This window comes from Vespa crabro, chromosome 11 (assembly GCF_910589235.1).
Source record: "Vespa crabro chromosome 11, iyVesCrab1.2, whole genome shotgun sequence".
NCBI lineage: Eukaryota > Metazoa > Arthropoda > Insecta > Hymenoptera > Vespidae > Vespa > Vespa crabro.
The window spans coordinates 2211876-2229303 of NC_060965.1; the positions used below are offsets into that span (position 1 = coordinate 2211876).

The 17428-nt window shown below is 31.8% G+C and overlaps 1 protein-coding gene across 3 annotated transcripts; it reads left to right on the forward strand.

Moving 5' to 3' along the window:
* The first annotated feature begins 1084 nt into the window (after positions 1-1084).
* LOC124427969 (transcription initiation factor TFIID subunit 4) lies at positions 1085-9851 on the forward strand. Of its 3 annotated transcripts, none has more exons than XM_046971458.1 (10): positions 1085-2529; positions 2821-3099; positions 4311-4427; positions 4815-5147; positions 5252-5395; positions 5464-5726; positions 5845-6011; positions 6125-6255; positions 6353-6535; positions 6690-9851. In XM_046971458.1, exons 1-10 carry the CDS (start codon positions 1672-1674, stop codon positions 6966-6968), a joined length of 2754 nt encoding a protein of 917 aa, XP_046827414.1. In that variant the 5' UTR covers positions 1085-1671; the 3' UTR covers positions 6969-9851. The 3 variants fall into 3 exon arrangements, with proteins under 3 accessions (XP_046827414.1, XP_046827415.1, XP_046827416.1); XM_046971459.1 differs by having other exon boundaries at positions 1086-2529; positions 2821-3036; positions 4308-4427; XM_046971460.1 differs by having other exon boundaries at positions 1086-2529; positions 2821-3036.
* Positions 9852-17428: the final 7577 nt, after the last annotated feature.

Below are 17428 nucleotides of genomic sequence, written 5' to 3' on the forward strand. Positions count from 1 at the left end.
TCGCCTAAAAATAAGGTTCTCTCCCTTTAGGAAACAGATTTATTTGATTATAAAATGCTTATTATGTATGATAAAGATGATTGGATATTTATCACAGAAATGTATGACTCAATAAGAACGTTGTTTTCACGAAGATATGATTGGTAGAAGTATACTGCTCGTTGATTGGACATTCTTTACTTCATGTAAAGAACTCTTCGCTATGATTGGTTGAAATATTTCTGTGATACGCAATCATAGATAAACATTTGAAGTTGTTAACGCTATTTTAATGTTAAATAATAATTGTTTTAATGTCAATTAACATTATATAAAATAATAATTAAATAACAATCGCATAGAAAAATAATGATTATTAATGCATTACAAGTAATATGAACTTACGTACAAGATATGTAGAATTAATTTTAGAATACAGATTATCCATATGTCAAAGGTTATATTCTGACAATAATTATTATCAATTTGAGTATTTTGTTGCTGAAATATAATCTATGTGCAAGTAGAAATTATATGAAATGAAAAAATTGTTTTTTTTTCTTATCTCATAATAATATAATTTCAAACATTCTAAAAAGTCTATGATTTAGATATTCAAATTTACATATTGTTATTTTTTATAAAGAATATATCTTTTTATTTTACCTAAAGAATTCTTTCTTATTCCATTTGTATATAATATACCAAGATTTACAATGTAAATTATTATATGAATAATAGTTACACACAAAGATTTATTATTTCTCTTATTATATATTTAATCCTGTTTATGTATGTAATTTTTCCCCATCATGTTTTCTTTATGCTTATGAGATTTAAAAAATTATTATAATTATTGATGAAGGAAGAAAGGAAAACATTTGAATATAATATGCTTTTCAACAAAATGAGCATAACTTGTATACCATGTAATATTAAATAATATTGCATCAGATACATGATAATTCATTTATGAAAATAACATTTATTTTTATGATCACCTTTTATACATGTAAACTGTATCGCTGTTATTTTTCTTTATTTCTATAATATAAAATCTTTTTATTTTAATAATATAGAATTATACACAAACACACATGCATACATACACACACTAGATTTCATTATATTATATATATACATTATAGAAAATCAAATTGTGTATAAATTGCATATAGATTGCTGAATGAATTATACATATATATTTTTGAATAAATTCAACTACGTCAAAGTAGAGAAACTCATAATGATAGAATAGAAATTACTATTATTAACGTTAATAAAAAATATATCAAGGTATACGAAAGTATTATAGAATAAACAAAGCAAAGGAGTTTGTGTGTGTACGAAAGCAAAAAATGGCCATTTTGGCGGGTGACGTATTTTCACGCTGTACATTGATAATTATGACACAAAACGGAGTTAGAGATATATTATTAAGAAAAAAGATTGGAAAAATATTTAATAAATAATTCGTGCACGAGTAATACACTAAAAACTGTACGAGCACAATTACCGTTATTCATAATGACGATTAGTGTACGAACAAAGCGTGCGCTTTTAGCCGACGACGAACGGGGACACGTCGTGTAAAATTTTCAACTACGTTAGGGTGGGGGGGCCAATGCACCATGGGAAGAATTTGCGACAGACGCATGCGCAGTTCAGTTTACAGTTGGAGCTTGGAAGAAAATGGCGTCTGCTAAGTTTCTGGAGGAAGCTCTGAGTACGGACATTGATGAATCTGCAGTGAACGCGATAGTAGGCTCCCTCGAAACACAGCTGGTAACATCAACGCCAACCGTTTCTGGCCATCAAACGAGTTCTGCGACTGCTAGTCAACAGAATCACCAGGTGAACAGCGGTATTTCCAACGGGGGCACCATTACTGCGGCGGTACAACCACAGAAACATGGGGTTTCCAACGGTGGCGGTGCCACCCCTGTGAACAATCTTTTGACTCAAGAAGTTACAAAATCGATCACTACGAGTACTTTACTCCCAGTAAATGTGGTCACCTCGAACGCAGTTGCTCCAGGACAAGAACCTGTTAAGATAATATATCCTACGATCGGACAAGTTATTGCTACAACGGGAGTAGCAACGGCTAATAACAAGCTTCCTTTTCCTACACAAACTGTTGGGCAACTAGCTAATGGTACATTAGGTATAACCTCACAAGCAGTACTACAGACAACATCCAACGCTGTCTCAAACGTTGGTACTATCAGTCAAACCGGTAATCAGGCAGTAGCCGGAGTAAATAAGCAAACAGGTACTGCTTTAGTGATAAAGACTAGTGTAGCACCCGGTGGCATGGTTTCCGTCCCTATGTCTGTTCCTGTTTCTGTGGCTAGCAGTGTCGTTAGTACGGCATTGCAAGGCAAAGCTGGTGTAACACCGACTATAGTACCCAGCAATGTGCAAATTCTCAATGTTAACGCAATGAGACCTGGAACACCAGTGGCAGCTCAGCAAGCAGGAAAGCAAGTTGCACCAAGAGTGGTTATCGGTCAACACATGGTTGGGACGAAACCTGGGGCTCCAGGGGTAAGAAGAATACATTTTAAATACTATTACTTTGTTGAAAATTATTTCATAGTATCTTGTTATGATTAATTCTTTTTTTAAATGTCGTATAATATATAATTTATATGTAAACAATGTATAAAGTTTCAAAATATATGTTTTGTTTTTTTAGTATATAATACACAAATTTTAATAAATGTTATCTATAAGTAATTATCATTATATTTTTAAGAAATTTGATGAAATTAAATTTAATTTATGTATCTATATATAGATATATATTTATATATATTGTGTAATGTTTATTTACAGATCACATTACAAGCTCTACATGGTCTTCAACCTGGAACTCAAGGCCATTTATTATTAAAAACCGAAAATGGTCAGTATCAATTATTAAGAGTAGGACCAGCACCAACAGCGGGAACACCATCAGGTACTGCTGTTACTCCCAATAGTATCACAGGAAATGCAGTGGTTGCAGCTCCATCTCCTGGCACTACCTATCGCCTAGCCTCTGTGCCGGCTGTAAGTAGGCTGAACACTCAGTTCACTGGTCCACCACTCGCCACCTTAAGAAAATCTGTTCAGGTGACGCACTTTTATACCTGCTATAAGACTCGATGTAGTAGTTGTAGAAACTCATTGGTTTGTGATTTTAGTTTGTTGGAATGGTGTTCTATAGTAGACTATGTATTTCATTTCAATACTACAAGATTTGATTGCATTCCACTTCGTAAAAGTTTGAAATTATTTTTGTATTATAGATATTCTTTTCTTTTATTATAGATATTCGTTGATCATTATAAAATTATAAATCTTTTTATCATTTGGAAATGCTTGTATTTTTAAATATGCTATTTTCCAATATTATTAAAGCTTTTATAGTAACTTTGTTTTATTATAAATATGATAAGATACATTATTTGTTAATGCGATAGAATTTTGTTTTTCATTTACTTGCTAGAATGCTATTATTTGTATAGAGTAGTTTATATCTTTTTGCTATTAGTAGTGAGTTTGGTTATTTTGATAGTATTTTTATGTATTGTATATGATACTGTTGAGTTTATTTTATAGGGATGTTAGAAATTTAGTTGTAAAGGATTGTAAATTCAAATTTTTTACCAATCCATTTGGAAAGTAAATATATATAAATATATTCTGTAAATACTTTTTTTCATCATTGAAACTATTTTGATGGCATTTTTTTTTTTTTTTTTTTTTTTTTTTTTATATAGCATATTAATCAATATAACAATATTATTATATCTACATCATATTTATGTTTTACTATGGTAGTTCATGTTATTAATTTTATTGATTAAACATAATGTTAAAAATTAGAAATATATACAATCTGTAAGATTTATAAAATTGCTAAATTTAAATACATTTGTCAAATATAGTACATTGTTCATTATCCTTACTAAGGCATTACAATGAATTTAAATAGAAAATTAACAAGAACCGAGTCTATACAAGGTACAAGTGCGTCTAAGAATATATATAAATCTTATTATAATAAACGTTTTTAATTGCTTAATACAAAGAAATATTTGATTCAGATTTATATTAAGTATACAATTTTTTGCGTGCATGTATATAGGCACACATGTATTATTTTATTAGTTGTAGTTATTTGATTACAAGAAAATGCACTATGCTAAAAGTAAATATATTTAAAAAATTTATCTGTTTATTCTACCTTTTTAAGAACATATTTTTATTATAAAATAATATTAAACTGCCAATTGTATATATAATATTTATGTAAAAGTTTTTATTGTATATTAAAGCAGACAGTGGCAGCTGCCATTACTACAGCAAATGCAACCCCTCCTACTCTTACTACCGCAGCTACTACAACAGCTACTCCAACTGCTACTACGGTTCAAACAGTTCAGACGCCGGCACAGGTGAGTTTATTTGTACATTAAATTATCCTATGAAATCTATCAAAAGAATATCATCTAAGTTATTGTAAAAATAGAGAAAAATATAATAGATCTTTCGTCTACAATCTTTCCTTACATAGAATAAAATGTGATAAACAGATTGTACAAATGATCTTTTAGAAAAAAGAAAAAAAAAAAATTTTATAGATCTGCTTATTTTAATATCTGTTACATTTTATTCTATGTAAAAATGTTATCAAGAAAAAGGCAGCGTGTCAAATTTCTTTGTATTTATAATAACTTAGAATATTTCTTCTGAATACTTTTTGTGGAACACTCTCTGTATCAAAATTATATTCCTTACCATTTTTATATTCAACTTATCTATTATTTTTCTTTCTTTTTTAGCGTCAAACTACAGATAATACCAAAGAAAAGTGCCGTAAATTTTTAGCGAATTTATTAGAATTGTCTAGTCGTGAGCCTAAAGCAGTGGAACGAAATGTTCGAACTTTGATACAAGAATTAATTGACACTAAAGTTGAACCTGAAGAATTTTGTGATAGACTTGAAAGATTATTGAATGCGTCTCCACAGCCATGCCTAATTGGCTTTCTCAAGAAAAGTCTACCACTTCTACGTCAATCTCTCGTGATGAATGAATTAATCATTGAAGGAATAAAACCTCCTCCAGCCAATGTTGTTTTTTGTATTGCATCTGTGACATCAACGGTAACACAGGTAAAGGTTGTTTTGCATAATATGAGCTTTTAATGTTCAAATATTCTTTTTTTTTTTTTTTTTTTTTTTTGTAAACATTTTAACTCTTTGTTTTATAATTGCAGCAAAATCAAATTAGACCAACAGCCGCCATCGCTCCTACAATCCCTGTTGCATCTACACAAACTACACAAGTAAGAGTAATGACACCAATACCTACGGCCACAACAACAGTGCCGCGACCTGCCCAACCCGTACAACAAAGGCTGGTAAGTATTTATTTGATGTATCTTACAACTCTTATCTTGTAATTTGTATAAATGTCAATTGTTTTTAGATTCGCCCAGTGACGACTGTTGTACGCAGTCCAACTGCTTATGCTGTAAAATCAACAGTAGCTGTTACCAATATACGTCCTACTGCGCCTGTTGTTCAAAAGGCACCAACTACGACAACTGTTGTAAAAACAGTAACAACTGCTACACAAGCTAAAACAGTCAATACACCCTCTATTATTAACAGGACCATAGTGCCTTCTTTGGTGCCAAAACCCACTGCCAAAGAAAAAGAAAAGAAGACTTTTTCTTCGGCTGGGTATACGTAAGTATTTCTACTATATCATATGTATACATATTTATAATGATAATGATATGTCGTTGAAATAAATATTCTGAAATGATAAAAAGACGAATATAGAACGTATTTTTATTTTACATAGTGGTGATGATGACATCAATGATGTAGCAGCTATGGGTGGCGTTAATCTTGCAGAAGAATCTCAAAGAATTCTTGGCTCAACAGAGTTTGTAGGGACACAGATACGTTCATGTAAAGACGAAATATTCTTACACATGACCCCGTTACAGCAAAGAATTAAGCAAATAGGTACAACTCAATGGTTATATAAAATATATATAATTAATATATTATTATTTTTATTTTATATAATCCATTGTACTGATGTTTTCAAAGGAAACATACATTTTTTTTTCCTTCAGTTTCTAATTATGGCTTAGAAGAACCTAATCAGGAAGTTGCTGCATTGATTTCACATGCTGCACAAGAAAGGTTAAAAAATTTGGTTGAAAAATTGGCAGTAATTGCTGAACACAGGATAGATCTTATAAAGGTAAACCAAGTTATTCATATTTATAATTAATATTAGTAGTTAATAAGATTATATAGATATTTGATTTATAAAGTGTCGTTATATGTATACTGATTAGGTGGATCCAAGATACGAAGTGACGCAAGACGTAAGAGCGCAGTTAAAATTTCTGGAAGATTTAGATAGGGTCGAACGCAGGAGACATGAAGAACAAGAAAGAGAATTACTTTTGCGTGCTGCTAAAAGTCGTGCTAAGACGGAAGATCCAGAACAAGCTAAACTTAAGGCAAAAGCCAAAGAGGTATCTATGCAATGCCAATCTTTCATTTTCTTTTCCGCTTTTTTTTGTTTGTTTTTTTTTTTTTTTTTTTAAATTATATACCAACAAAAGATCAACATAAACATAAGAAAAAAATTTGACGAGTCTCAGTGGTCGATGGTTGATTATTTTTCAGATGCAACGCGCAGAAATGGAAGAATTAAGGCAAAGGGAAGCCAATTTGACTGCTCTGCAGGCAATTGGCCCTCGCAAAAAACCCAAACTCGATGCAGGAGGACCTACTAATAGTCCAGGAAGTAATTCTAATTTGAACACATCGGTTACTGGATTGAACAGACAAATGCCAATGAGACCACGTTTGAAGAGGGTAAACTTTCGTGACTTATTGTTTCTTCTTGAACAAGAGAAAGAAACGTGTAGAAGCACAACGCTATACAAGTCTTACTTGAAGTGATGTTCTATGAAGGGCAGGAACTCAAATGATCCGCCCGACATATGGCGTCCTAACTACACGGTCTTGTGTGAGCTGGTCTCAATGGACCTGAATGAACAGTGCGACATTACACTGTATGTTGTATCGTACAGCGTTTCATAGTTTTTCGTACGATGAAATCCGCTGCGGATCAGCCTTGTGATATCGCATACATTCAAAATAACGTTACTTCTACCATGCTTCCCTACTGTAAATGACTGAGAAAAAATTTTTTAAATGTAATATAATAGATCGTTCTTTATTTTTCAACACGAGATCACATCAATGAGAAAGAGCAATGTGTATGAGCACATCTCTCGTCGTTAGTCTTGAATAGCCTTTATGGCACGGAGTAAATGTGATTAGCCATATATGAATATTGTTATATGGTGTGTGTATGTTATCATCGAGTGGTCACATGAGAACGAATGAATGTGTGTACATTGTCATGCTATATATATACCTGCTGCATTGTAATACTTGACCTATACTTTTGGACATTGTAGCGCTAATGTAAGATATACATGCGTGCAGGTTTTGTTAAAATAGTAAATCGTATTTTTGCAAATGATACAACATAATATGACACAAGCACATTGTCCAAAATGTATGGAAAATTTGTACAATATCTTACACGTAAATATCATATAGAGATAATTTCAATGTTGGTACAACAAAATATAGCTACGCTCCACAATAAGATGGAATTGTTATCAGTATATTATGTTGTAATCTACATTTTCAGTGTTTATAAAAAAAAAAAAAAAAAAAAAAAAAACTAGCTGTTACGTTTTTTATTAAAGAAACATTTACAAAAGTAAGAATAATGATGAATATTCTTTCGATCGATGTTAATTTAATTATTTATGTTTCCTGTTTGGGATTAGTGCAGGTTCTATTTAAAAAAGAAAAGAAAAGAAAAAAAAGAGAGAGAGAGAGAGAGAGAGAGAGAGAATTGTGCTTTGCATCATAATCGATTGAAAAAATTCAGAGTGTGTACCTGATTTGTATGTAAACAAAAAGAGAAAAAACAAATTTCAATGGATGTACACGGGTGCCTATATTATTGTAGATAATATCACAGTGCAGTTGACAGAAGAAGAAGAAGAGGAAGAGGAAGAAGAAGAAGAAGAAGAAGAAGAAGAAGAAGAAAAAGAAGAAGAAGAGAAAGAAGAAGAAAAAGAAGAAAAAAAAGTGTACATTTCTCTGAAGGTGCTCATGAAAGAGCTCACTGCACAGGCGCTTTGCATTTCGTAGATATGCCCAAGTTAATTTTATTTTGCGCGATTATAGTACAATTATTAGTTGTATACATGAATCCTCTGCGAAGGAATTTATTAGGTGCGTTTATTATTTTGGGTACACGTACTAATATGTAGTCAATTGTCAAGAGCAATATGTTTTTGCGGTGATAGTTTTTCTTTTTACAAAATGAGTTTATAACAAAGTTTTTCTTCAATCTTATATGCAGATGATACTCATGTATAATATATATATTATATATATATGTTACATATATATTATATATATATATATATATATATTATATATATGTTACATATAGATGTTATGTATATATATTATGTGTATGTTATATATATGTTTTATATATATATAATATACAAATATGTATATATATATAACATCAGTCACAGTTACATACGTATTTCCATTGAACGAGGAGATACTGCATTAAATAATAGAATTCTTTTCCCAAAATATAATTGATAAGTTATCCCATTGAAAAAGACTGCCATAATTTGGTGATGTCCTTATCGATTGATAAGTATATGATATACAATTTATTTCTTATTGAAAATCTATTTGTTGAAGAAAACAGGATCAAAAAGTTTATAAAAATGATAGGATATACCGATGCATATAAGCATCTCTAAAATTCTATATAAATAATGTAAAAAGTTTTAATGCAACCTTACGTAGTATACCATATGGCTCAAATGGAAAAATTATTGTCTCGACGGGCCATAAATACAGTATTCTATTCTTATGTGAACAATTAATGCTATGATGTAGAGAAAATCATGGAATATTATTTTTCACTTTGATAGAGCTATATTACAATGATCTCTTTGATTCCAATTGAATATTTCATTTGATTCTCATTTTAGAGATTGAAAAATTATATTAAAACATGTTAAAAAAATGTTATGGCATTTTTCAAACTAACTAAACTGTAAAATATACAATTTATACAAGATAAAATGAAGAATGATATATAAAAAGATACATTTGATCTCATAAATTTGAATTATCTTTGACACTAACATGCATATATACACATTAATTATTTCATTGATGTCTCTTTCTATCTCTTTCTTTCTTTCTTTCTCTCTCGCTCTCTCTCTCTCTCACTCTCTCTCTCTCTCTCTCTGCATTGCTGTTATCATTCATTATAAGTTGAGAATAATTAAATAACTATTTTGATTTGAATATATAAAAGGCCCGTCGATGCAGAACAAACAATATAAAGTATATATCGTGTAAATACTTTATTTTTCAGTAATGATATAATTTTTCCACAACACGCACATACATTGCCATTCATATCATACTTTTGTTGTGCACATCGTTTGTAAGAAATTCATTCACTTAGATTTGTGCTTTCTTTTTTGCAATTATTTATGTCTTTTTCTTATGGATTTGAGAAATGCAATGAATCCTTCAAAACTAGATTATAAAGAATACTTACTGCCACTAAGTGGAATATTGATATAAATATATAAATAGACAAATGTATAAAAAGTAACGGTATAGCAATTTTGGTATAGTATGCTATTTTTACAAATTGTATTGAAAAGCAGTAATCGAGAAAAAATAAAATTTAAAACAAGTTTCACCAAAGAATCATCCAAGTTTATTCTTCTTTTTACATTTAGTTTCTATAATCAAAATATAATGATATTGGCCTGTCAATAATTTTTTCTAAGATTCTGACATTTAATTTTGTGAAAAGAAGAAAGCAAACGAAGATGCATCATAATAATTTATAAGTACATGTTATAGAAGTTTCAATCAAATTAAGCGCGCTTGGGATTTTAAGGTTATGGAGACAAACGATTAAAGAGACATCGATAAAAGCTAATGACTTGAAAATGGCTTGGTGGAAGAGTACCATCAGGTTTGTTGTTTTTTAACATTTCTTCTTATGCGTTTGCAAGTATTTGCATCATAAATATTGATAGTCGCAAATTTTGTCCGATTTTGGTGATCAAGGATTTTGGAATCAGTTCGAAAGATAGATATCGTTTTCTATCGTATTTTTAACGTATTCTAATGTTTTTCCTTATAGAAAATTATCTTGTTAGATTTAAAAAAAAATGTCAATTTCATTTGAAAAAAAAATCTTTTTCGAATGAGCCTTTGATAGTCGAAATCGGACAAAAAATTGCGAACATGTGAATTCATAACGTAAATCTTTGTTTTTAGACATTTTTCTTTGGGTTTATGACAGTGGCGCTACTTCGCGTTCGTGTCAAAACAGTCGAAGCTTCGTCCTCCTCCCTTCCTCTTGACCATAATATCCACCAATATACAGATATTCTGATATTGGATATCGAGTTGCTTTATATGAGCTTCTCGAACAAAAAAAAAAAAAAAAGAAAGAAAAGAAGTTGGCTTGATTCTCATAGCTCCTCTGATTTAGCATAAAGAAATATACATATGTATACTACGTAAGGGGATTCTCTTCCTTTGCAAGGGTTTACGCGATGAATTCTCATGGTTATATTTTTGCTATGCTATCAACGTTTTATTTCTCTTACGGAATACGTATTGACTTCGTATCGCGTCTATTCTACAAAAAATTAACGATCCTATAGATTGCCTGATGTCTCATTGTCAGCACAGTTTTTCAATTTATGTGCGTCGACAGCGTCAGAGACACAACGTATATGCAAGCATACGTTGAATCCGAAAGAAGAGACAAGAAGTTCTTTTAATACAGTTTTAATTAATTTTTTCTTTTTTTTTGTCGCTTAAACGATATAATCTTTTTATATAATTCTTTTTCCATTGTGATTTTTTATTTATTTAATTATTTCATTGCATTAATGTTTTAATCTTAAATTGGTATACATTTTGAAATTATATTCATCGATTAGTTTATAATAATTGTATTTTTTTTAATTGCAACATATGTCTTAGTTTTTTCTCATTCTATTCTTATATGTTAAATATATTTATCTCCTCAAACAATCTTGAAAGACGCCAAGATTTCTCCTTATTATAAACATTTATTTATGTTGTAAGGTACAAGAAAAAATTTACTTTTTAATTCCAAGTTTTATCGTCTGAGCACGTTTCTTGCATTCTTTCTCAGAGAATTATAATTATAAGACGAATGAATTCAATACCAGAGAATTCAGTGAAAGAATAATTTACCATATTAGTAAATAATAATTAAATTTTAAAATTCACAATTTTTTATTGTTACAAATGTTTAACAAAAATATTTTATGACAACTATTTATGAAATATATTAACAGAAATAATAGATAAATATTAATAACTTTTAAATAAATTTAATAACTTTTTATATATATTAAAATTGTAATATTATTTATTTATTATTTCATTTTGAAATTACTTTTATATAGTTATTTTTTATTTATTTTTTATTCTTGATTTACGTTGTAAAAAGAGAAGTTACGTACGTATGATAACAAGTGTATGGGAACAAAAAAGTATAGGAAAGATCTATTTAAATTAGCAAGTAAGAAAATATTTATTTTATTTCATGTTACAGATTAATTACATTTTTAATGGCATTTTGCTTTTTAGACTTTAAAAATTAATAAATTAATTTATATGTACAATCGCGTGATATACAAAGATGATGCATTGTTCATATGTGTCCAAAGTACCCGCTTGCTTCGTGGCAACCAATCAACGTTCTTTTGAATTCGTGTGTGCTGTTAGAGATCGTGTCTCCTTGTTACGTTAAGGCTGTTCGCTATCTTTTATTCGAAGCGTGTGCGACTTCAGAGCCAGGTATGGACAAAATATGAACTACGAATACAAACTGAGAACGCTGTCCCCACGATGCGTCCATCGCATTGTTGTATAACCTTGTTTGATTATTCCCTTCTCATGCGACCATAATAATTGGGTTCATGAACTCACACTTTTCAGTCTCTTATATATATATATATCTTCCTTTGATAGTACCGTGCGTCTCTCAAAAGATACGTGATAGATATTTATTTCACGATAAAATCATAAAGAATAATAAATATAATTAACACATATGATAATTAGAATACAAATATACGAATTTAAAGAAAATATCTTTGAATTTAACTATATGTTATCTAATTTCCTGAAGAAGTATTATTGGTAATGTAAAATGTTAGTACGTTAATGTTTAATTAGAATTAGATTGAAAAAAATTTTGAAAATACATGATAATATGCAGCCATTCGCCCGGTAGTACTTGCATTGCATGATTTACAATCAGATTTCAATATATCGCAAGTACTACCGATCCAGGTCTCACCACGTGGAGGTTGCTGCATGTGGAGACCCACGAGCTAACGGTGACTCTACTCTATAATCCGCGTACCGCGATACCGATCCCTTATGCCTTCCGCTTCGGATATTTAGGGCGACTTAGCTAACAGGAGGTATCTAGCCTTAGCTACAGGGACCCCACTTACAGAGAGCTTTACCGTTCAACACCCTCCACCTCAGGCATAACGAATTATTAAGCACATCTGAATTCGTGCTTCCGAATTTCGAACAATCAAAGCGCATTAATCGCGTTCGCGACACTCACGTGTGTTATAATTACGTAGATTCTACTGTTCTATCCAAATTCGCGAAGTAATCTAATCGAAATGTCGAAGAAATAAAACGAAGTCCCCGGTAGGACTTTCAATCGCGCAAACGAACACTCACGTGAGTGTTAGAAAAACGGTGACTCTAAGTTGAAATCCGAAGCGTACCTCGAATTTCAACACTAAAACGAAGTCCATGATAGGACTTTTAATCGCGCCCGGACACCCACGCAAGTATTCGGAAAACGGTGACTCTACTCTAAATAAACTAATCGAATATTCGAGCAAACAATACGAAGTCCCCGGTAGGACTTTTAATCGCGCACGCGAACACTCACGTGAGTGTTAAAATAACGTTGACTCTAAGTTGAAATCCAAAGTGACATATGCTAACCGGTATTTAGACTTTCCATGATATTTGTCGAGATTTCCGCCCCGCTACCAAATATGAGGATTGTCATAACATCAGCTAGCTATGTACAGCACTACAAGGTAAACCGTTCGCGCACCCCGAATTTCAACACTAAAACGAAGTCCATGATAGGACTTTTAATCGCGCCCGGACACCCACGCAAGTGTTCGGAAAACGGTGATTCTACTCTAAAAAAAAAAACGCGTTCGCGAGGTAATCTAATCGAATATTCGAGCAAATATAAACGAAGTCCCCGGTAGGACTTTTAAGTCGCGCCCGCGTTCATTCACGTGAGTGTTAGAAAAACGTTGACTCTACTCTAAATTCGCGTTTTCGATACGAACAATCAAACGAAGTTTAATCGCGCCCGTGAACACCCACGCTTGTGCACGCCGACACGCGCGCCAGTGTTCCTCTATCCTTCCCGTATTCGCGAATAAAAATCGATGGTGAATCCAGCCATGCGATGGTTCATCCGGCCGCAGATGACACTATCCCTTGATGATCTATCCTGTAAAAGAAAATGATAAGGAGAAAGCAAGAGAAAGACAAAAGAAAGAAATTTGAAGATAATATGTACATAGAATATAAATAGAAAATAAATAAAATAGAACATAAATATATGTATGGAAGTAGCTCTGCACGCTGCTGAAACAACAGTCCGCTTCATCTCATGGGTCCTACCTAATGCTTAAAAATTAAAATTAATAAGAATATATTAATAACAAACCTAAAAACATAAAAACATAATTAAAAAGAAATAACATAAATAAAAATTAAAATACATAATTAAAAGGAAATAACATAATTAAATTCTGAAAAGACATAATAAAAAGAAATAACATATTAATAACAAACCTAAAAACATAAAAACATAATTAAAAAGAAATAACATAAATAAAAATTAAAAAACATAATTAAAAGGAAATAACATAATTAAATTCTGAAAAGACATAATAAAAAGAAATAACATATTAATAACGTAATTAAAAACATAATTAAAAACATAATTAAAGAAGTAAAATATGAGTAATAAAAGAGGGCTGCTGAAAGATAAGAAAATAGAAGTAGCTCTGCATGCTGCTGAAACAACAGTCCGCTTTATTTAATGGTTCCTACCTAAAACCTGTAAATCATAATTAATAAGAATATATTAAAAACATAATTAAAACTATAAAAACCTAATTAAAAAGAAATAACAAATAAATATTAAAGAAACATAATTAAAAAGAAATAACATAATAAAAATCTGAAAAGACATAATGAAAAGAAAAAACATATTAATAACATAATTAAAAATATAATTAAAGAAGAAAAATATTAGATAGAAAAGAAAGCTGCAGAAAGATAAGAAAATGGAAGCAGCTCTACACGATGCTGAGACAGCAACCCGCTCAGAGGCCCTCACCCATGGCCCATCCCATGGGTCCCACCCGAGACTATAAATCATAATTCATAAGAGTATATTAATGACATAGAAAAAAAAAACAAGAAAAATATGACTTAAAAAAGAGAGCCGCAGAAAGATAAGTGAATAGAAGCAGCTCTACATGATGCTGAGACAGCAACCCGCACAGAGGCCCTCACCCATTGGCCCCTCCCATGGGTCCCACCCGAGATTTATAAAAGATAATTAATGATAGTAAATAAGAAAACATAGAAACAACACCAGACAGTAAAGTGTGATAGAGAAATTTCCTTTTCGTTTATTTGAGAAATTATTGTACAATAGATTTCTGTCATATTTCTTCTTTTGAAGTATTATTAGGTATATAAAATGAAAATATGTTAATGATTGGTTGGAATTAGTTTGAAAAGATATTGGAAGAGTAATACAATATGCAGCCATTCGCTCGTTAATACTTGCATTTAAAAATTTACAATTAAACATTGCAAGTATTAGCGATCCAGGTCTCACCACGTGGAGGTTGCTGCATGTGGAGACCCACGGACTGACGGTGACTCTACTCTAAAATCCGCGTTCCACGATACCGATCCGCGATACCTTTCCGCTTCAATGCACTGGCTTCTTAACTAACAGGGTATGCGTAGCTTAGCTACTACACACCTCTTACAGATAGCTCCACCATTTGCACCGTCTGCTTCAGACATAACGGATTATTAAGCACATCCGAATTCGTGCTTTCCGAATTACGAACAAACAAAGCGCACTCCTTAGAAACACTAATCGCGTCGCGACACTCACATGTGTGTTATAATTACGTAGATTCTACTGTTAAGCCGAAATTCGCGAAGTACCCCCATCGAAATTTCGAAGAAATCAAACGAAGTCCACGGTAGGACCTTTAATCGCGCCCGAACACCCACGCGAGTGTTAGAAAATCGGTGATTCTACTCTACAATTCGCGTTTTCGATTCGAACAATCAAACGAAATATAATCGCGCCCGAGAACACCCACGCCTGTGCCCGCCGACACGCGCGCCAGTGTTCTTCCTATCCTTCCCGTATTCGCGCGTAAAAATCGATGATGAATCCTGCCCTGCGATGTATCATCTGGCCGCTGATGAACCTATCCCTCGATGACCTATACTGTAAAAGAAAAAGATAAAGAGGAAATAAAAGAACAAAAAAATATATAAAAGAAAATAATATATATACACATATATAAAATACAAATAGAAAATAAATATATATAAATAGATAAGAGATTTAGAAAATGAAACGAAAAGAGAAGCAGCATGCACAATCCCAAGGGTCCTACCTAAAGCTTATAAATTATAATTAATAAAAATAGATTAAAAACATAAATAAAAACATAATCAAAAACATAATTAAAAGCACAATTAAAAACATAAACACATAATTAAACACATAATTAAACACATAATTAAACACATAATTGAAAACAAATAACATATTTATAACATAAATGAATACATAATTAAAAATGAAAAATATGAGATAAAAACGAAAGCTGGAGAAAGAAAAGAGAGCCCCAGAAAGAGAAGAATAGAGAGCCCCAAAAAAATAAGACAAGAGAAACAGTTCTATATGATGCTGAGACAGCAACCCGCACAGAAGCCCTCGCCCACAGGCCCCTCCCATGGGTCCCACCCGAGATTTATAAAAAATAATTAATGATAGTAAATAAGAAAACATAGAAACAACACCAGACATTAAAGTGTGATAGAGAAATTTCCTTTTCGTTTATTTGAGAAATTATTGTACAATAGAATTCTGTCATATTTCTTCTTTTGAAGTATTATTAGGTATATAAAATGAAAATATGTTAATGATTGGTTGGAATTAGTTTGAAAAGATATTGGAAGAGTAATACAATATGCAGCCATTCGCTCGTTAATACTTGCATTTAAAAATTTACAATTAAACATTGCAAGTATTAGCGATCCAGGTCTCACCACGTGGAGGTTGCTGCATGTGGAGACCCACGGACTGACGGTGACTCTACTCTAAAATCCGCGTTCCACGATACCGATCCGCGATACCTTTCCGCTTCAATGCACTGGCTTCTTAACTAACAGGGTATGCGTAGCTTAGCTACTACACACCTCTTACAGATAGCTCCACCATTTGCACCGTCTGCTTCAGACATAACGGATTATTAAGCACATCCGAATTCGTGCTTTCCGAATTACGAACAAACAAAGCGCACTCCTTAGAAACACTAATCGCGTCGCGACACTCACATGTGTGTTATAATTACGTAGATTCTACTGTTAAGCCGAAATTCGCGAAGTACCCCCATCGAAATTTCGAAGAAATCAAACGAAGTCCACGGTAGGACCTTTAATCGCGCCCGAACACCCACGCGAGTGTTAGAAAATCGGTGATTCTACTCTACAATTCGCGTTTTCGATTCGAACAATCAAACGAAATATAATCGCGCCCGAGAACACCCACGCCTGTGCCCGCCGACACGCGCGCCAGTGTTCTTCCTATCCTTCCCGTATTCGCGCGTAAAAATCGATGATGAATCCTGCCCTGCGATGTATCATCTGGCTGCTGATGAACCTATCCCTCGATGACCTATACTGTAAAAGAAAAAGATAAAGAGGAAATAAAAGAACAAAAAAATATATAAAAGAAAATAATATATATACACATATATAAAATACAAATAGAAAATAAATATATATAAATAGATAAGAGATTTAGAAAATGAAACGAAAAGAGAAGCAGCATGCACAATCCCAAGGGTCCTACCTAAAGCTTATAAATTATAATTAATAAAAATAGATTAAAAACATAAATA

What these genes read in the sequence shown, in the direction of transcription:
- LOC124427969 (XM_046971458.1), top strand. Translation starts at nt 1,672, where the DNA reads ATGGCGTCTGCTAAGTTTCTGGAGGAAGCTCTGAGTACGGACATTGAT. An exon ending in CAGTTCAGACGCCGGCACAG is followed by an intron (nt 4,428 to 4,814) that starts GTGAGTTTATTT and finishes TTTCTTTTTTAG; the next exon opens with CGTCAAACTACAGATAATAC. An exon ending in TTTTCTTCGGCTGGGTATAC is followed by an intron (nt 5,727 to 5,844) that starts GTAAGTATTTCT and finishes TATTTTACATAG; the next exon opens with TGGTGATGATGACATCAATG.